Source organism: Urocampus carinirostris, chromosome 8 (assembly GCF_059441175.1).
Source record: "Urocampus carinirostris isolate Australia breed hairy pipefish chromosome 8, RoL_Ucar_1.0, whole genome shotgun sequence".
NCBI lineage: Eukaryota > Metazoa > Chordata > Actinopteri > Syngnathiformes > Syngnathidae > Urocampus > Urocampus carinirostris.
The window spans coordinates 37,506,409-37,528,594 of NC_142356.1; the positions used below are offsets into that span (position 1 = coordinate 37,506,409).

General features: G+C 37.7%; 1 protein-coding gene across 1 annotated transcript; it reads left to right on the forward strand.

The window, feature by feature from the left end:
• Positions 1 to 744: 744 nt before the first annotated feature.
• LOC148361801 (multidrug and toxin extrusion protein 1-like) lies at positions 745 to 20,364 on the forward strand. Its single transcript, XM_088342588.1, has 16 exons — positions 745 to 1,065; positions 2,307 to 2,408; positions 2,937 to 3,005; positions 3,931 to 4,079; positions 6,987 to 7,029; positions 7,102 to 7,146; positions 7,232 to 7,329; positions 10,335 to 10,432; positions 11,523 to 11,704; positions 13,534 to 13,642; positions 14,980 to 15,055; positions 17,436 to 17,505; positions 17,582 to 17,714; positions 17,798 to 17,892; positions 17,978 to 18,014; positions 19,054 to 20,364. Exons 1-16 carry the CDS (start codon positions 904 to 906, stop codon positions 19,272 to 19,274), a joined length of 1,689 nt encoding a protein of 562 aa, XP_088198714.1. The 5' UTR covers positions 745 to 903; the 3' UTR covers positions 19,275 to 20,364.
• The last annotated feature ends 1,822 nt before the right edge of the window (positions 20,365 to 22,186 follow it).

A 22,186-nucleotide genomic window follows, 5' to 3' on the forward strand; every position in this document is an offset into this window, starting at 1 on the left:
CCCTCATGTAGGTTTTAGATCAGGAGATTGTGTCATAATAGTCTGGTTTGAAATAATCTGTGATATGTGCAGCCCTTTGAGACTTTTTTGTGATTAAGGGCTATAATAACCATGACTTGACTTGACTTGACCGATGGTCATGAACTGTGGGTCAAGACCAAAAGAACAATATCCTGGGTACAAGCAGCTGAAATGGGTTTCCTCCGTAGTGTGGCTGGGCTCTCCCTTAGACATGGGGTGAAAAGTTCAATCATCTGTGAGGGACTCAGTATAAAGCTGCTCCTCGACTTTGAGGCAATGTTGCTGAGGTGGCTCGGGAATCATATAAGGATGCCTCCTAGATACCTCCCTCAGGAGGTGTTCCGGGAAGGAGGCCTTAGACCGCTGAAGAGACTATGTTACTAGGTTGGCCTGGGAATGCCTCAGGTGAGCTAGATGAATTGGCTAAGGATAAGGAGCCCTGGGCTTCCCTGCTGAGGCTGCTGCCACTGCGACCGGACCCCAGATTAGCGAAATATTAAAAAAAAACTTTTTAAAAAGACTTAAATATTAAGTTATTTAAAAAATGGACAATTTTTAGGCTGCTTTTATAATTATAAAGTAACTCAATTGGGAGGAGGCCCATTTATTCAATGATCATGAAAGGAATGCAATCAGTTTCTGGGAATACATGAAAAGAAAAGAAAAGATGTTGCAAATATAAGTGCATGTTTCTGTTGTTGTTTGGTTCTCATCAGAGAAGGCCTGACTGCTTCCTGTTAGTTTTTATCTAAGCAAAGGTGGGAGGGAGTGTGCCACCCTGCAAGTGAAATCCCTCTCCCTTGTCTTCCTGCTCACTTCATTCACAAGCGAAAAGGATTGCACAGAAGATTATCTTAGACAAGTATTCTACTCTGAGCCACAATGGACCTGACTGAAAACCCACCTGAACCTATCCAATTTGTGAGGCAAGATGAGACGAACCACGACTCTCCTCCGGGCCTGTGGTCAGGAGGCGTGAGACAAATCATCCCAAGGGGCTTCTGCGCTGAACTGATTCAGATGTTAAAGCTCGCAGGACCTGTGGTAAAATGAATAATGCATGACAATGGATAAATGTGATATGTTTGCTTCTGGTATTCTTGTGTGAGAATGAGACGTGATTTATATTGCATGTGTCATAATAATCTGGTTCAGGGGCGATCTAGTCAGATTTTTGGGGGTGCTGAGCACCCACAGTGTCTAGCTGATTATGTTTATGTATTTATTTATTTCACTTAAAGGGACATTGTGTAATATTTGGGGCCTATTTAGTGGCATAAAAAAACTTTCATTCAGTAAAAAAAAAACAACCTTGATTTGAATACTTGTAAAGAAAGTCTAAACTACCACTGCTCATTTTTATATTAAAAAAAATCCTAGATGGAGAAATTTGTATTTTCTTTTCATAATGGAAACCCTTCCTCACATGGTTAGCCTGTGCCTTGCCATTTATCATATTTTATGTCTATTACTATTTATGTTGTTTTTATTGTATTAAAACCATTGTGTGTGTCTATGTATTAGGTGTTTCATTTTGTAGGGGGCGGTATAAAGGAGGGGATTTAATTGTCTTATTTTTCACTGAATATTTTTCTACAGCACTCTGAGTGGCAATTTATTGCCTAAAAGCTCTTCACAAATAAATTTGATGTTGTAGGACGATGAAGTTCCCAATTGGCTCTTCTACTCAATACATTGGTGCACCGCTGGAAAGCAGTTTGAACTCTCCCGCATTTTCTAAAGTTGAGGGGTGTGCCCTTCTTTTAGCTGGGCATAAGCACCCATCCATTAGGAATTCACCATACCATCCCACTATGAACTTTTTCTCTGGTGACTTATTTTCAAATTTTCTGCAAAATGTACGTTTAACAACAATCCATGATTCAGTTTCTAAACATTTAAGATCAAAAAACACCTCTTCAGTTTCTTGTGAATGTCATTAATGCATCTAAAAATATTTTTTTGTAAATCTCAAAAATAAAAAAACTTCATGTAAACTAGCTTTAAAATTAAACAACTTTTGTTGTACTATAATTTCTAGATAAGGAGATATGGAGACTTCAAATGTCCCAGACTTTTTGAATAGCCTGTATATAAGGATTTAATCAGTCTATTTTTATTCTCCTTGTTACATCTTTGGAGTTGCTTGGTGACCAAATAATGTATTTTAAAGAGGCCAGTTACCTAACTTGCTCGTATGTTACTTTTGTTTTTTCATCTTGTTAGTCATACTTTAGTGCTGTGTTTTCCCTAATTGCACTTTGTTTTTAATTACCCAACTCCAGGTCCTTTCCCAGATGATGATCTATATGATTGGTGTCATTAGCATGGTGTTTTGTGGCCATCTTGGCAAATCTGAATTTGCTGCTGTATCACTGGCAATTGCAGTAAGGACATTTGTTTGGTCTGTGAACACAATCGCACACATTAACAACATTCGTCTCTCTGTTAGCTATAAGAAATAGAAATGAATATAAAAAATGCATAGAGAAGAACTTACATTAGACAAGTGTAACATTTGTCTTTTTTTTATGACACTGTATTGTTTGTTGATGCCCTTGCGACATCCATTGCAACCTGGAAGGCAATCCTGAAAAAGGGTTGGGCTACCTCAAGTGCAGCCCTCTCTCAAAGTTTCTTTATTTTCCTCAGGCTGAGTTTTTGTTATTTATTTTTCCTTTCCATCATGTCGCTTTTCAGATCAGAGGATGTTTTCGTGGTGGTTTGTGCAGCCCTTTAAGACTTTTTGTGAATCAGAGCTATACTAATAAATGTGACTCAACTTGACATAAAGCTACCAATGAGGACACTAAATTAGCTTTTCCATTGTCAAGACAATTATAAAATATAGTCACATCATGACAGAATAGTTCTCATTTCACTGTTTTTCTACTCACAGTTTTTCTTAATTGCAGGTGGTTAACGTGACTGGTATTGCCATTGGGACTGGCTTGTCAATGACTTGTGATACCCTCATATCTCAGGTAGTGTTCCGAATAAAGGTTGCACTTTATGTATACATACACTACCGTTCAAAAGTTTCGGGTCACGCAAACAGTTTAGTGGTTTCCATTAAAAGTTTACACTATTATTCATCAATTAAGTTGTCCAACTTCTGTGTTCTTTAGTCCATATTAAGCTTTTCCATTTGTAGGCCATTCTGACACTGGTGTTTTACAGGTGTTCTTTAAAAAATGCTAGTTGTGGACCTGTAAGGTGTCTATTTGTCAAACTACTGACTTTAATGCACTTGCCCCCTTTCTTGGTTGTGCCCCCAGCTTCTCTTTCTACTCTGGTTAAAGCCTGTTTGTGCAGTTCTCTGAAGGGAGTAGTACACACCATTGAGATGTTCAGATTCTTGGCTATTTCTGGCATGGAATAGCCTTCATTTCTTTGAACGAGAGTAGACCGTTTCGTTTCACGGCAAAGTTTTTTTTCCTGCCCATTCCAAAAGTTTATTTAGAGCAGCAATTTGATGCTCCAGGTACTTGACTAGCTAGAAAGAAGGTCATTTTTACAGCTTTTCGAACCAGATTGACTGATTTAGCTGTGCTAACACAAGTGTTTTCTATTCATGCATTAGTCTTTCAAGTTTCAGCCCAATCAGCAAAAATATACAAAGTACTATTAGAATACTGAAGTGCTAAAAATAGGCTTCGAGACACGTATGTAAATTTTGCGCTAAAATTGCCATGTCAACAATGTACAGGGTACATATCTGATGAGTTTCCTGATACTTTCATTGAAAAATAAAACAGTGCATCTCCTTAAAAAGGACATTTCTAATGACCCCATGCTTTTTGATGGGAGTGTATACAGTGTATGTTTTCTAAAACAAAACCTTTTGAATGGGTTCTTAAGTGACTGCATTGTCACTGACACTGCTTTTTTGTCTCTCACTCTGTGCAGACATTTGGAAGCGGAAACCTAAAGCAAATTGGTGTAATCCTTCAGAGGTGTATCCTAATCCTCCTGTTGGCTTGTTTTCCTTGCTGGGCTGTCTTCATCAATACTGAACCCTTTCTACTGGCCATCAAACTCAATCCGGAGGTTGCCAGGTAAATCACTATTTACTATACAAATCCTCTTTAGCGTACATGGATGTAATCGCATAGCTGTCAACCTCAGCCATTTACTCTCCTTATTAAGTGAACTTACAAACACAACACAGCATCTATTTACTCATAGCAAGACAGACTATGTAGAATGAAAAGAAAGATAATTTGTGTCAGCAAGTTTATTTTGTTTACCAAATAAATGCTTGATTGATCATAAGATTTGCCGATATACCGCAACAATTTTAGCAATTGTTGTCATCCGGTGACCAAAATGATCCGGAATAAAGCAAAAAGGGGAAGACTAGATTAGTATAATAGAAAATACAACTTTAAAATAAAAATGATTTCTATAAAAAAATGAATCCTGCAAAAATTGTAAAGCATACACAATTTGAAAGGATCAAAAAAACGTATAAAATACAAGGAAAATGTATAACTACCTGTCAAGCTCCAGGGCTCCATGCCCTTACTAACTGTCATATTTTCCCTTACAAAATACAAAATAATCTTACACCATTTTTTTCAAATGTTTTTATTTATGTAGTTTAACATGTTATATTGTACATGTGTTTCGTTATATCATATGTATTGATTAACATTTTGTTGTGAGATCCTGAGTTGCTCGACATGAATGAGGTTTATTATAAAAAAAAGTTCAAAAATTAAGTAGCTTCGACGTTCAACTGTAGCAGGAAAAAATACATCCAAATATAAGTAAGTAGAATAATACATTTTCTTATTCAAATAATGAATTCCTTTTCTGCATTGAGTTATTGTTTGTAGTATACTGATTAAAGGGACAACCAAAAACCTGTCTTTTTTCATTTTCTCATTTTATACTTCCTGTTTTTCTTAACTTCTTTATGCAAAGTAATAATTCGTAATATAATGCATCAAAGCAAGTAAGCCGTTTGAGAGCCGGCTCTCTTTAATGAGTTGAGCCAAAAGAGCCATTTCTCTAAAAATAGACGGACTTCCTTTCACGACATCAAACAGCATCAAAAACGATACAGAGATAGAGGCTTCCGCGGCGAACTCGTTTGACTTCATTGATTTACCATTTCGTGATAGTGTTTTTCCGTACATATTTTCTCGTACGTCGTACACGTCTTAAAATGCATAATAAACGTACTTTGTTCGGCAAAACCGTACAGGTTGACAGGTATGGTATAAGTTGACAGTTATGTTCGGAAAAGTCGCAAATCCAAGTCCAGAAAGTCACTTCCTATTACTCATTACTCGTCTTCAAACAAATGATTTGCCCAAGAAATCATGTAAGGAGGCTCCCCGACTCAAATTAGACTTTGTCAAAATTGTTTGAGCACTGTGTTTATTTGATAATTTATTACTTATTGTGATTCATTCAATGCATTTTGTGATTGATGGCATCTAATGACTCTGGTTTTGACAGTAAAAAAGCTTGTGAAATACACTGGAGATCAAAACGATAGGACAACTTATAAAACATTGAATAATTTTGAAAAAATACCATCTTCACTGCTCCACAGTTAAATTACATTTTATTGTATTTATGTAATGGCACTTTAAGACTTTTTTTCACAAAATGACTAGAGGCATTTCACATCAAAGGGAAAAAAAAATTCAGAAAACAGTCTGATCAAAATAAGAGAACATCAATGACTTTGGCACGGGAAACAAACCTGAAAGTTAGAACAGTCAACAATTAGTAAGAAGTGTACTGGCCTCTGCTGTAAATGACTAAAGCACATCTGCGGGCAACGGATAGCACTAGTCTCTCATACTGCTCTGGTCTGATTTTGGTCCAATTCTTCTTCCAGCCTCCTCCACACTTTTGTGATTTTAGTAGGTTTCTTGACCATAACTTTGTCATCAAGGATTTTCCTGAGGTTCTCTATTGGGTTGAGATCAGGACTCTGAGCAGGTCATTGCATTAATGCAATGTTTTCACCCTGAAGGAAATTCTTTACCTGTTTTGCTTTGTGACAAAGGGCATTTTCCTGCATGATTACTGCAGGCTGATTGGGCGATTAACGCAAGTAAGAAACCATGTGTTGTTGAAGAAGGTTCTGACACACATTTGTACTCTCGGCCAATGTAGCAGTAAAAGAGGCCACACTCCAAGTGGAGGAAAACATGCGCCAAACCATGACACTTCCTCCTTCGCCTTTTATTTTACACACTTTGGGTTTAGTCTTTCTCCGATGTGTCGCCGAACATAATGCTTCCCATCAGATCCAGATAATTTAAATTTGCTTTCATCACTGAAGTGAACCCTGGACCACTTCTCCTTTGTACACACAACATGCTCCTAAGCATAGCTCAGCCTTGCTTTTTGATGTTTTTGCAAATGAGAGTTTTGGTCCCAGCAGTGTGGGACTTCCATCCAAATGCTCTTAAACGGCAAGACATTTTATGGTGATATAGATCTTTACCATGTTCTTTACTGAGCTGACGAGTAATTCCAGCTGCAGTGTGTAAAGGATTACCCATTGGCATCCTCCACAGTGACCTGTCCTCTTTTGCATTTGTCTTCCAGGGAAGAGCAGCATAGTTGGGGTAGTTTGAGATTCAATATCATTAAAATTACAGATTTGGAACGATCAACTTGTCTTGCTATGAGTGATAGGGTCATCCCTTTTGTTTTCATCTTGAAAACCTGCTGTCGCAGGCTTCTTGTCGATTTAGAATGAATGGCCCATCATCTTTCAAAGACAGTGAGACTGGCAGTAAGACTGCCAGTTAAATAAGGGTTGGTAGATAATCAAGGAATTTAGTGTGGTATAGATACAACGAAATGTCCTTTAACTGTTGAGAAGTAAAGATGGCATTTCTTTTAGATTTAAAAAAAAAAAGAATTGTCTAATTTTGACCTCTAGTGTATGACATAGCTGTATTAGTTGACAGGTATGTTTGTATTTTACATAGTCTGGCACAGGTATATGTGAAGATCTTCATGCCTGCTCTTCCGGTGAGTTCACATAGTGTCCATTATTATTTTCGGTACAGCAACTACACCTCAGATTTCTGTTTCCTACTTTAGGGAGCATTCATGTACCTGCTGCTAGGAAGATATCTGCACAACCAGGTGCTCTGTCGCAATCGCATCAATTGATAAATATTTTTTAAACCATAAATAGTGAGAATAATAACATGTGCATGTATTTTTGCAGGGAATTATTTGGCCTCAAGTGATCACCGGTGCAGTTGGAAACATCGCAAATGCCGTGACCAATTATCTCTTACTCTATGTTCTGCATTTGGGAGTTGTGTAAGTTTTCCAAAGCCCTTTTAACAGAACTTTTTTAGGGAGAGGAGGGTTGAACCAATATCTTCTATTGCCAAGACTGTAAAGACAAACATTGAATGTGTTTGCTTGGATTCAATAAATCATGTTAGGTTGCAGATTTTATTCCTTGCTGTCGGCTTGTTAACATCAAGAAATAAATGGACTCTTTATCTGTCTAATGGCTATATGGCTATCAACAACCCATATGTATACCAATTGGTTCTAGTGGTTAGTGTGAATAATGAAAAGTTCAAATTAACAATTATATGAAGCTAAAGTGTTCATTTTTCCAGTTTTTTTTATTTTTACTTTCCCTTGTTGTATAAAATTTACCTTGCTCGAAGGTGGATTCTACCTCTGCCAAGGATAACCTGATAATTTGTCATCCTCCTTTTCTCAATATTAAAGTAATGATCAAGTGAAGACGCTACAAAGTAATGAAACAATCGGAAAATAAAAAAACAAAACAAAAATGGGAAAAAGACTGGGTTTATCTTGGTCTCTTCCCCTTGACAACATGGACACTTTTAAAAATCGACACATTTGAAACATTGTACACAATATCTTCGGGTAAACATTTATTTGTAACAGATTTATACATCATCATCAAGATTTTTAGCTAACCAGTATCACGTAGGCGTGCAAAAAGCATTCTTGTTTCCCGGAGCGGCGTACTGTATGTCCTCTCCGCACAGTGTTTTGCTAGTGACCTTATTCAGTGTGTCGCATACCAACAGCTTTTCTCCCCTAAAACAAAAAATCCACGTTTTTTTTTTTTTTTTTTTAAATGGGGGAAGGGAAGGTTTAGATTGAAGTAATATTTGGGGATACAATGCTCCGCTGTTAACATCCATATGTACTTCCACAAACATGAGCGCATTGTGTGTGGCGTCACGTGTCCTCTTCTGCGCAGACAGACCACTATTTTTTTGGGTCATAGATTTATCCTCATTTTTACCAGTATTAGGTGAACAAACCCCCCAATTCCTGTAATTCGGAGCGCCAAGCAGGAAGGCAATGGGTACCAATGTTAGTAGTTTTTTTCTTTTTGTTTACAAATGTTCTGCTCATGGTCTTTAAGATCGGGGGAGGGTGTAATTGTAACCTAGGAAAGATGAAAGTTTAGTAATATTTCAAACACAGGTGAAAAAAATGAAATACTATCCCAAAATACAGCAAAATGATAAAACAAAATGAATAACCTGTGTTACCTTCTTGTTGAATCTGTAGGTGCAATTATTTAATGTATGTGTGCATATTTTTAAAGAAAGAGTGTTTGTGTTTTGGCCATAGCTCAACTGTCCTTAATTTAGTCAGACACGATGACATTGCACGGATTAAAAAAAAAACGGAATTTGAGTAAACAAGTTGTCACTTTTAGGAGAATTCCTGAAGTCAAGACAATTTATATACAGAGCAGCTACATTGAAATTCATATCTCGGAATGTGTATATTTTTTATCTAAATTTTCAAAGTAGCCTTTAAGAGCGCCAGTTTTAGGTTAAAAGTGTTGTTGTTGCTGCTTTTATTTCAATTTTCGATATTTTATGCAACAAGTTATAATTGATGAATGGTATGGTAGCCGTCCATAGCACTTGTTTTTTGATTGTAGTTCATTGTTAATGAAGAATGGTTGATTCTGATTCATTCTTGTGGCAAAAAGTTGAAGTCATGGATAGCTACAGCCCTTTCCACCTGTTGCTCACATTCATTTTTTAGTTAATTGATGAACAAGAATAGCGGAAGATAAATTGGTCAGTTATACCTGTGTTTTTCAACCAGTGTGCCGCTGGAATTTGCCCAATTTTAAAAATCATGCCGTTATTCAGTATTTTTGCAATCTTCAAACGAGGAACTGTAATAGTCATCCATACCAGTTGGTGGCAGTAGATTTTTATGCACTTTTTTGTACTAATTATCTGCTCTTGAGGTAGCACAGTTCATTTAATAACTTAATTTGTTTGAAAAAGCGGTCTAAGATTGCACCGTATAAAAAACCTAAAGCACATAATTCTTTTTATTTTAAGTATTATTTTGTTCTTTTTAAATACTAATTATCTGCTTATGAGGTAGTACAGTGAAATATTTGACATAACTTCATTTTCAAACATTTTCGACAGACAGTGTGAACTTTTTTATAAATAAAGGTGTACCTTTGTCAAAAAGGGTTGAAAAACACTGAGTTATACCATCTAAATGTATATCCATGTTGTACATTTGGACTGGTGTGAAATGACAGGGAAGCACGGCTGCGCAGTGGTTAGCGCATGTGCGGCACAGTTCATGTATTGGGAACCTCCTACGTGGGTTCAAATCCAACCCCAGACTTCCTGTGCGGAGTTTGTATGTTCTCTTCGTGCTTGCGTGGTTTTCCTCCGGGCACCCCGTTTTCCTCCCACATTCCAAAAACATGCATTTTAGATGAATTGGCCGGTCCAAATTGTCCCTAGGTGTGAATGAGCGAGTGAGTTGTCTGTTCCCGTGTGCCCTGTGATTGGCTGGCAACTAGTTCAGGGTGTCCCCTGCCCGATGATTGCTGGGATGGGCTCCAGCACCCCCGCGACCCTACTGAGGATAAGCGGTGTAGCTAATGAGATGAGATGAAATGACAGATCTGTTGGATATTAAAAAATGTAGTGCGAGTCATTGATCTTGGTATGGCACACTGATTTCCAAGGAAGGAAGTGGCAATCCTCACCGAAAAGGTTGCTGACCCCTGGTTTAGAAGATGACACTAAAGCACCATAAAAAAACAAGGAACAATCAACAAATTAGACATTGCTTGGATTTTTTTCGTAGTTTTTATAGAAAAAGCCTTTTTGAAAATTTCGTGAAAATGGCGTAGTAAACTGCAGAAGATTTAAAGTATTGCGTAGCACTCTACGGTATAAATCTATCGATTATAACCAGAAAGTTGTTGTTTGTTTTTTGGGATGTTTGTTGTTGTTGTGACTGTGTTTAATCATTTTTGTTTTGATTTGTTCAAGCGGGTCTGCCTTGGCGAACGCCATCTCCCAGTATGTTTTTTTCTTCGTCTTACTGGGCTACGTCTACTGGAGGGGTTTACACAAGGCCACATGGGAAGGTCAGTGGCCCTTCTTTTATTAGATTAGATTTTGGAAACACAAATACAGTGGTACCTCATCATATGAGCTTAATTCATCACAGGATCATGCTTGTAGCTCAAATTGCTCCTGTTGTGAGCAAATTTTTCTTATATGAAATATTTCAAAACTAATTGGCCCATTCCCGACCTTCCAAAAGCATCTTAGTCAACACTAAAAGCAATGAAACTCATCTTCCTCATAAGTAAATCATATTTGAATAGTAATTAAACAAAAAATACAGTAATAAGTTAAATAAGATGATAGTAACGAAATAATATCTGAGTTTATTACGAGCACTTAGCAGTCACCTTAAAAGAGGTTTGCATGTGGTGTAGAGGAAGAGTGACTGAGATTGCATGCAAGTCAATTTATACATTTTTCCTGTATTCTCTTGTTTTATTGATCATTTCAAATTGTGTATGACATATAACAACTTCTATACTGGAATATTGTCTGTAATCCGAACAGCCTCGGTCATTGGTGGCAGACGACGTCTTCGAAGATTGCTAATAATGTTGCGGTATCTAGATAATCTGTTTTGCTCTGAGGGAAAAGGTACCGCGTTGTGTTAGTAACGTTTATTATCGCTTGATAAGGAAGATTTGCAATCACTATAAAAGGGGGCAATTGGCGGATGTTGACAGGTCTGAGATCGAGAGACTATTCATACATAAGCACTCACTGTACACTTAAATTAAAGTCACTGTAACTCTAAATGTTGTACAAACCCCCCACAAATAAAGCACATTTTTTATTTTTTCTGCTTGTGGTATTTTGCATGTACAAAATAGATGAGCTGACGCTGGCGGTAACCAGTCACAAGCAATGAGCACTCTTAAGCCTCTCTGGTGGTAGCCTCTGGGACAGCTCGTGAACTGTCTTTTTGGTCCAAATAAAACTCGTATACAAAAATCCTCACGTTAGAGTTGCTCGTATAAGAGGAACCACTGTACGCAGTTCTCGTTTCTTTTTATTCAATTGATTGAACTGCTTTAATATCGCGCAAAACTGAATTTTGATCAATTAGTATACATGTGAAACTGTGCTTAATCATGTTTTTATCCACAGGCTGGTCAAGGGACTGTCTTAAAGAATGGGGCCCTTTTATCAAGCTGGCCTTGCCGACAATGGTCATGTTTTGTCTTGAGTGGTGGGCTTTTGAAGTGGGAGGATGCCTCGCTGGCACCATTAATGAAGTTGAACTGGGAGCCCAATCTGTCATATATCAGCTGACCGTTGTGTCTTTCATGGTAACTCAAATCCTATTGATTTACAGTATTCCCACTTATTTTGTGGGGGTGGCTTTCCAAAAATGTCTCGCGATAGTCAAAACCCGCAAAATGGATACCTTTATCTATTGATTTATTAAATACTATATTACAGTGGTCGGTCACCACCAGAAAGAAAAACACAATTTGCCTTGTTTTATTGCTATTATTGTATTTTTTGTGAATATGAAATGAAATGTTTATTGAAGGTATTGTTGGATACATTTATCAAAACATGACACACAGTCTGACAATATATTATCATATATTATCAGGGCAGCATGGCGGCGCAGTAATTAACGCTTGTGCGGCACAGTTCATGTCATGGGAACCTGTCGTGGGTTCAAATCTAGCTCCAGACTTCCTGTGCGGAGTTTGTATGTTCTCTCCGTGCTTGCGTGGGTTTCCTCCGGGCACTCCGGTTTCCTCCCACGTTCCAAAAACATGCATTTCAAATTGTCCCTAGGTGTGAATGAGCGAATGAGTTGTCTGTCCCTGTGTGCCCTGCCTAGGCTGGCAAACAGTTCAGGGTGTCCCCTGCCCACTCCCCGGAGATGGCTGGAATGGGCTCCAGACACCCCCGCCCCCACCCCCACCCCCCGCGGCCCTAATGAGGATAAGTGGTACGGCTAATGAGAGATGAGAGATGAATATATTATCATACGAAAGAATTGTGCTGTATTTTTTTTCTGTTTGTTTGTACGTAGACTTAAAGTTACAATAACTTTAATTTTAGGTGTACAGTTAGTGCTTATCAAAGGGCCAGTTTTAGGTTCAGAGCTTTGGGATGCACAAACTAAGACCCTTTTTTTTGGTATGTCAGACTATTTTATCCAACCCTTTATGGTCAAAATGTATTGACGATATGGTTGGTTGGTTGGATCGTAGGGGCACCATATTCTGTGGCTGTAGTAGTAAATACAGTTCTACTAAAAAATAAAAAACATGTTTTTTGGTGCCAAATTTGTACCCAATGTACCTTTGTGTGTCTGCAACAAAAACACTATGACAGAAATACAACAAAAATACTACCAAATCACTGCAAAGATTCTACTATGGCTGGAGACACTATACAAGAATACTGCTAGAAAAATATTCCAACAAAAATACCATAAAAAATGAGAATAAAGTAAAATTTGAAAATACTAAAGGAAGACTGTAAAGTACAGAAGTACTTAGAAAATACTTCTTGAGAAATACTACAAAAAACACCAGAGTAATACTATAAAAAAAAATACTTCTACAAAATATCACAACAGAAATACTAAGAAAATACAACTAAAGTTATGTTAAAAATACTAAAGAAATACTGCAAAGACACTTGTATGGGAATAGTTCAAAAATACTTCTACAGAAATTCTATAAAAAAAACACTACAGTAATACTTAATACAAAAATACTGCAACATAAATATTACAACGGAAATACTACAAAAATATTTTTACAAGAGAAATACAACAAAAATACAGAAATGTTACTAAAATTTGACTGTAAAAATTCTAATAAAAATAAAGTTACCGTAATTGTACAAAACTAAGTATCGAAAGCGGTGCTAGGAATCAATTTGACTAAAAGATTTGAAATGAAAAAACCCCCAAAGCTTATCGAATATGAAGAAAATGTTTGAAAAGTATGCGAGCTCCGTGACTCGTTCTTACATCCACCCTCTTCTTCTGCACCAAGCCCACACATTCGTTTAGACCCTCATAATAAACTGACATTTCATTTTGTTCATATCATTTTGTTTGTTAGTGTATCTTATTTTTATTTACTATTTGAATTCTGAATCACTCAGTATTTCCCTTTTCCAGGTTCCCATGGGCATGGCTGCTGGAGCTAGTATTCGTGTCGGGAATGCACTTGGTGCAGGAAACACTGAGCAGGCTAAGCTGTCTACCAAAGTGTCCATCATCTTCACAAGTAAGAGATTGTACTAGGGATCGACCAATCTGGGTTTTTCAGGGCCGATATTGAATAGTAGTCTTAAGGGGAGGCCAGAAAGCGATATTTGGAGCTAATATTCGTTTGTTGTAAAATCTTCAAAATTGACGAGAGAAATTTTTGATAATGCAAAAAGAAACAAAGATTGACTCTGACGGACTGACACGGAATTACAGGGGTGCTGAGTTTAAATAGAAGGGGAATCAATCAGGCAAGTAGCAGCAGCTGGGGCCAAACGATCAGGCACAGGTGAGTGCAATGAGTAATCATGACAAGCTGTCGGAAACCATTTGCAGAAAATAAATAAAATTTTAAACACAACTAAAACAAAATCCCTAAAACCAAAAACTAACAGTGTAGGAAACCAAATTAAGCCTAGCAGCAACTCATATACATCTATCTATCTACCCTGGTCATATCCCTCGAGAGGGGTGACTGACAGCAAGACAAATACAAACGAAAATAAAGAATATTTCAAAAATTAAAAAAGGGAAAAACTAGCAAAAAATACACACAAAAATTCTTGGACCATGGCCAACGCAAATGCCCAAACACTCAAACAAGTTAAGCACCTCGGTGCATAAGTTGGTCATGATTTTGTCCCTCCCGAGAAAATGAAACAGCTCCCTGATTATGTTTTTAATACAAAAAATAAAGACGTGACTTATATTAACTTTAAAAAAAGTGCTTCGAAATTTCAACAAAGCTGGCAAAAATGTGTGGGCACTCGTGTTTTAGATCCAGATTGACATCCAAATGTTATGGTACTAGCTAATTACCTAGCCTTCCACTAGAGTTAATTTTATTCTCTTACTCATTCGCAAAGACACACGCTTGATTGCCGAACTAATATTATGATGTGAGCTAATAAATCAGTCCCCATCTCTGAAACCAGCTAACTACACTTTTTATTCTTAATCTCAAACAAGCTTTGCATTTCGGGACATGTTTGCTGAGCTGCCGCTCTATTATTGTTTCCGCATTAAAGGCGCCTGGTGGGTTCAAAGGACGTAGGGAGAGGGAAGGGGAGGAGTAGGCGCCAGGGAGAGAATCAGCTTGTCTGATATATAAGAACGCCGGTACCAATATCTGTCAAATTCCGAAACATCAGTGCCAAAAAACGGCCCACCCGATAATGAGTCGACTTCGATATTGTATAGTGGATAACAGTGACATGTTCAGTGGTAAAGAGCTGTGAGCAACCACAAAAATGTGATAATTGTAAAGAGCTTGCCAAGAGACGGATCCAGCTTGAGGGCGCACATTCCATTAAACTCGTTACATGCGGTTATTGTTTTCTCTTTTATTCCTTACAGTCGTGGTTGCCTGTTGTGTTGGAGCTAGCCTCACACTTGCCAGGGACACAGTTGGCTATATTTTCACCCAGGACCCGTGAGTAACGATGTTGCAAAAAGTCTTGCGGGAAAAATGAGGAGAAGTCAGTATTTTGGTAGGATTTGTAAGGGGGATGCACAAAAACTGTTTTTTTCCTACCAATTCCAAAAGTGGGAGACTGTGAATTCCACACCAAGGCCTTCTGGAGTGCTACGTCTGAATACAACCAACCTCACTATTATTTCATGTCTATAAAACATTTACAGCACACAAAATACGTGACACATAAAATAAAACTTAAAATAATAACCTCATAAAATTGCACGATTATTTAGGAATATTTTATTCACCGATATTCCTATACATCTCTGCACAAAATCAATCCTCCTTTCCGTCCTCTTGGAGATTTCAATTACTCTGCCGCACAGATTATCCGTCCTTTCAGTTCCATCAAGAAGTTATTTTCCATCGCTGAAAGTCCAGCCTGTCCTGTCGTATTTCTGGCATATGATTTCATTCCATTAAGGGCTGAAAAAGTCAGCTCAATACAAACAGTGGACGCAGGAATATTTATCTTCACCTCTGTTACGCCCCTTAGCCCGTGTGTGAAACTGCTAGAGTTTTGTGATGCCTTCTAGAAGGCCATGGTGTCGCCAACACAAAATCTGATTGTCTAACCCTACGGCATTATCAACACTTAGTGTATGCCTCAGGCCCTGCAGAAATAATTGTGAATCGCACCGGGTAGATATCCGACCCTAGCAACAAGTAATGGCTGAAATACAACTGGTTCAATATCAAATCACAAATATTGAAGCAGCTTAACCAGGGGAGAAGTAATGAAAGGAAGGAGACAGACAGTATTCACTGACAACATCTAATTGACATTACATCGTTTAGATATTTGTTAGGCCAATAGAGAGGGCCTTGCAGGCCCTGATGGACCATCACTGGTTACCAATAACTGATCAAATCCTGTCTCTGGAAACAAATACCGACAACTAATTCCTTGTTTCCCCTCAATGATGTATACAGAGTACAGGTAACAACGTGCATTTGTGACACAACAACGGTTGCTGACTAGTTGAAATGTTATATTTTGGGATTCATGTTGTGTAATCCGTATTTGACTGTTGGGGGTAGTTTATTATTATTTTTTAGGGAATTGAGTTTTGTATAGCAGAAAGGGTAAGAGAAGTACCGGTATATCACCACTAGATAGCAAATTCTCACAGGTCAGAGAAGGGTGCTTAGGCCAAGTCTCAAGAGACCTCACGTGATTTAGTGAGATTTGCTCAATAAATGAACCTTCATGCCAACAATTAAATGTTGTCGTGTGAGAATGACATTTATGATCTATTTTGCAGACGAGGTAAAACAACAACAACATAAAATAGGAAATATATAAAACAAATGTGTAACACCAGCTGGAGATAGCCCATCCACCTGGGTCCCGTTACTCAATTTCCAATTAATAATGATATTAAAAAAAAATCTGAAATAAACATTTGAATATAAATAAACAGGGTTGGGTAGGTTTACTTTAACTGGATTACTCCAATACCAAATATGCTAATAAAAGACAAAAAAAACTGAATATGAATTAAATTATGACTCTCAACACGTGGTAAGCTTTCTCCGGCAAAACTAACATAAAATGCAACAAAAACAAAATGAAAATAAATCCAAACAGTTTGCCAACATCATTTTTGCCTTTCCATGTATTCCAAGCCTCCACAAAATGTAGTAATTGTATTCATATTTAGTTTCTTGTCTTTTATTAGCATATTTGGTATTGGAGTAATCCAAAAGTAATTGAAAGTAATCCAGTTGAAGTAACCCTACCCAACCCTGTAAATACATGTATTTTAAACACTGTTAAGTATGTTGGTTTATATCGGAATATACTGGAACAAACTGATTTGAACTCCCAAAATAACAGAAAGTTTTATTGTATATCTCTTTTTCATGAGGTACATTCACAAGTGAAATGAATTTAGCTCCGCGGTATGAATGTCATTTTGTTTTGCAATGGAAATCTTTATATGGTTCTTTTAAAAAGGAATACAAGTTAACACATGTTTACATGAACGTTGTCTTTAAAGGGACAGTATGTGTTATTTGGCGCCTTTTAGGATTTAAGGTAAGATACAATACGTTTATAGGATCGTTTCCTTCATGATACTAGAGACAAAAAGAGGCTAATTTGGGAACTCACTCTGAAGGGGACTCGTCAGCACCATCTGCTGGTCGACTCGGCAACCACTGAATTAGATTCTAAACAAAATAAATGTAATTTAAAGAAATTCTCTCTATAAGTACAAGACCTTTGTTTTCTCCTGGTTGAGCATTCATTAGCCCAACCCAAATAACAATTCTGGTGACATTGACAATTGTATGCTTGCTTCCTTCTTACTTTTCTTTATCTTTTCTTCAGTGACATTTTGAAGAGGACTGCGGATGTCATGGTTCTCTTTTTCTTAATGCATGTTGCTGATGCTATTGCGGTAAGTACATAATCCAATTGACTTTTTGGCGGCCCCAAAAATGAATAACCCTTGATTTTCCCTACGTTGACTGCAGGGCGTGTGTGGAGGTGTCTTTCGAGGTGTTGGGAAACAAAAGGTCGGGGCTGTGTCCAACTTGATTGGGCACTACATCATTGGCTTTCCCATCGGTGTGACATTATTGTATGCCACATCTATGGGCGTCGTAGGTAAAGAGAAAATGCTGCAAAGGACTTGAATGTTCTTCGATCATCACAAAGTTAACTCGTGAGGTCTTTTTGCTCCTGTCCAGGACTTTGGATCGGACTTACCGTCTGCGTGGTACTGCAAGCTTTTTTCTTCATCACGTATCTGTGCTTTGTCGATTGGGAAAAAGCAACCATAAAAGTGTGTACTTCAGAGTCCCGACCAAATAAAATGTCATTCAAATGCTATCCGTTCCAAAATACTGTTTTTGTTTATCTCTGTTCAGGCTCAAAAGAGAGCTGGAGTCAAAGTCCACCAGCCAGGCAAGACAAGCTTTTTCATAATGATGATTTCATGATGTGTCAACTACCGGTACATAATAACCTAATCCAATCCATGACCCAAATAAATAGGTTTTGTTTTCAGACATGGTCGTCCAAATCGCAACAGAAGCTATTACAGGGACAATGTGTATTATTCAGCGCAGGGGTAGGACAACAGCGGCCTGCGGGCCACATGCGGCCCATTGGGCTTTTTATTCCGGCCCACCAAACAAAAACGTTAAAAATATGACGGTATATATAATAGTAAATGAAATGCTACTAATGAAAACATTCTCAGGTTTTTGTCACTCTTATTCTCCCTTGTTCTCATCCTCTTTTTCTCCCTTTCTATGTCTGTATTTACTCTTCTCTCTAGATTTCTCTCTACTGTTCTCCCTCTCAAATGATGTCTCTCACTTTCTCCCTCTCACTTACTCTATTTCTCTATTGATGTCTCTCTCACTATCTTTCTTTCTTTCTCTTTCTTTTTCTCTCTCTCTCCCTTTCTATTTCTAATTCTCTCTCGCTTTCTTTTGCTCTCTCTCTCTCTTTTTCTCCCCTTCTCTCTTTCAATCTTTCTCTATTTCTCCGCCCAGGGAGTTTTTTTTCCTACCGTGTGGGCCCCGAGCTAAAATGAGTTCGACACCCCTGCTGTAAAACAAAAACCTTGTGAAAGGCCAAAAAAATAAGATAAGGAAAATGTTGCGGTTCTGTCACTTTGAGTACTTTTTTTGATTACACTACATAATATATTGACACGTAGTGGTCAAATATTACGCACTGTCCCTTTATTATACACAGTTTATGGATTCATTTATTGCTGATTGATTTGTATATATTCACATTAATTCTTAATATCTTTTATTTTGAGATCTCATTTTGCAAATTTGTAAAAGGAAATTTGAAATCAATGGAATGTTTTCATCTGAGATTTTCTTGTGGAAAACTCGATTTTCCCCAGCTTCGCTCAGACCCTAGCTCAATTTGAGTTTGAGAACCCTGGCTCACATAAATGAAGTTTTTATCATCAATTTCCTAGATCCAAATGAGGTCCTGGTTTTGTCCTCTGGGCCAACAAGTGAGAGCGCTACTGTGGACCAACCGATCCCAGATGAGCCTGAAACTTCAAACATCGTAGTCAGCCGTGTTCTGACTTTGCCACAGCTGCTTTTACGCCGTGGCTTGATTTTACTTGGCATGGTTCTTATCTGTGTGGCTGGAATCATTGCCAGTCACTTCCTCACCAGATTGTTAAAGTAGTTGGTGATCTTAAATCGGGCCTAAAACGTCAATCTTTACATTCGGCTTCGAGCTTCCCCTCGCAGACCTTTTATTTCAAGTCAAGTCACATTCATTTATACAGCCCTTAATCACAAAAATGTCTCAAGGGACTGCACAGGATTAAAATTACACCATTACCTGATTTTAAAACAACATGCGGGCAAGGAAAAACTCAAAACTTTAGCGTGAGGGAAAAAGAAAACTTGAGAAGGGGCCTTACAAGTGATAATCCCCCCTTCCAGGTTGACCAGAGTGGAATTGACATTTAAAATTATCCACCCGCCATTGCTCCTTGTTTCTTTTTCTTAGTGTCGTGCGGTGGAGGAAACGTAGATTCAGTCACCCTCTCGCACTATATAACCCGCGCCCCCGCGCTGCATCGTACAACACAAATAAAAAGAAACAAAGAGCAATATCGGGTGGATATTTTACTTAAAAAGTCTGTGTAAAGGGAAGCCCACCTAACCGGCACAAATTAAATACGAAATTTCTGTTCTTTCTTCGACCTCAATTCAACAAATCAAGTGGTTGGGCTCAGGCTAGAGCGCTCTTTAATTGCCAACAGGCCTGGGTTGGGTCAGGCTTGATTTTTTTTAGGCCCAATCTTACCGTTTTTTTTCCTTCCCTTCGTTTCAGAAACAAGGTTACGATCAAATCAAAACACAACAAGTTGACTAAATTATTGAAATCAGAAGACACCAAGCCCACGGTCCATATCAGGCCCGCCGACAGATTTGATTCACCCTGCAAGATGTTGCTGCGAGAAGCAAAAGAAAAAAATGAGCCGCTTCTCGTCGAACAACGACATGCAGTTTTAAAAATGTTCCCTAGACGTCGTCAAAGCGCAATTCCAAACCACCCCCTGTAGCTGTATATTCTACAGTTTAGTAAATAGCATTTGTGGAAAGATTCACAGAGTGAATCAAGGAAGCAAGGTTTTGGGTGCTTTGAGGACAGTGATGAGTAACAAGAGTTCGAGTATGGATGTTAAGAGGGGACTGTATGAGAGTGTGATTGTGCCGACTGTGTTGTATGGTGCAGAGACTTGGAGCCTGAATGCAGATTTAAGAAGAAAGACCATTTTTTACCCTTGAAAACTGTGAGTTTTGGCAATGGTTTTAATTTACTAAGGTGACATGACTGACATTTGTTTTGAGAAATGTTGATGGATAGCTGAATGTTCAAACTTTTGAAAGTCCTCAGTTAAGTTTTATTGATTGAAAATTAAACATATATAATGTTCATTTTCTTGAAGATCTTAACTTTGCGGTCAAAGATGAGTGAAGGTAATAGATAGTACAACTCCCCTTTTTAAGACATAGCCAAAGAATGGAAAGTCACCGTTCAACAATGGTGGTTGGTTGGTGGATAGGGGGAGGTTCCAATCAGGGATGAGAAGGCATTGTTCACCATGTGTTACTTTTCCTTGCACTTTATTTTCTTGTAAGAATGTGAATGATAGCAAATAGCTATTGGTTGTTCTTTTTTTTGAAGAGATTTTAGCCCACCTATTGCGAAAATAATACAAGCTTCTTTCATTTAATGTTCATGTAATGGGGATTTTTATGTGAAGAAAATTTGCCTTTTGTGTGTGTTGAAAAATAAAGATTTTTGACATAGCTATAAGAAAATGTTGCATTATTTATCTCAGAATATTGGTATATATTGACATTTTTTCCTGTACAGACGCTTACCTACTTACAACCATTCGACTTACGAAAAATGGTACATATGAACATTTTTTACGGGATGTCGAAAAATACTGGACATTGCTGTATGTTAGATTTTGTATTGTGTGCACCTATTTCCGAGTACAGGACATTACTGTAGTGCTTCTTTCCGCCGCTACTGGCGTGTGGCGCTGTGAGATGTCACCCAGCATCCACCCGGAAGAAGAAATCCGCTTCCTCTTCCTAGATCGTGTGTAAACATTCTAAACTGTATCTCCAGCGTGCTAAGAACTGTGTCATTTTTATTGTTTAATGTCTTGTGCATCCATTCAATATGGTTGGTGTAAAGTATAAAAGAAGAGGCGAGCTGTTGCATTTGAAATGAAAATGAAATAAGAAAGCTTGATGCGGTTGACATGATGGTCAAAAAGCTTTTTTTGGCCACTTTTTACCATGGAGAAAGACCTCTTGAAACACATCTCCCTATTGTAAGTTAAACATCCTACATGCCGACATTTCTTGTGTAAATATTGTGTAAATTATAACAATAACCTTATCCTCCTTGTTTTATAACCTTATCTTCTCTGTTCCTTTATCTTCTTGGCTTTTTTACCTCACTGTTAATGTGTGAAACTGGAGTGTCATGCCCAATTTCGTTGTCACAATATGTTAACCCATTTTGTAACAATGACAATAAAGGTATATTCTATTCTATTCTAAACTCAACTTTTTTAAATCTTTATAGAGCATATTATTTTATGAAGTATTTATTTTTTAGTACAAAACAATACAGGCTCCTTATACATGCCTTAAACATACCGTTACAAACCTTAAACATACAAAATGGAGCACTGAAGCAACTTATGAATAAATTCAACTTAAGAACGATCGTCCTGAACCTATCTCGTTTGTCAATGGGGCAACGTCTGTATGTTCAATAAGGTTTACTAGACAACTGGTTCTGAACTGGTCTGACTTGAGACCCACATTCCATCCTCAAGCCGCGACGCAAACAAGAAAACCAATCTACTTCTCAAACTTACCCAATGAAAACATTTTGATGTTTAAAGCAGAAATAATAGAGAATATTCCCTTTTTAAAAAAAAAAAAAAAAAAAATGACCGGCAAAACCAAAATGACTTTGCGTCATCCACCCTGCCACTGCAGTAAATATTATAATGGAATGGAAGCCCTTTAGAAGAAACTTATATCTACGACATT

Bases quoted from the DNA above. Each gene is read 5' to 3' on its own strand.
- LOC148361801 (XM_088342588.1), top strand. From the start codon at position 904: ATGGACCTGACTGAAAACCCACCTGAACCTATCCAATTTGTGAGGCAA. The intron at 4,080-6,986 runs GTAAATCACTAT...TATTTTACATAG, and splicing joins CTCAATCCGGAGGTTGCCAG to TCTGGCACAGGTATATGTGA. The intron at 11,705-13,533 runs GTAACTCAAATC...TCCCTTTTCCAG, and splicing joins TGACCGTTGTGTCTTTCATG to GTTCCCATGGGCATGGCTGC.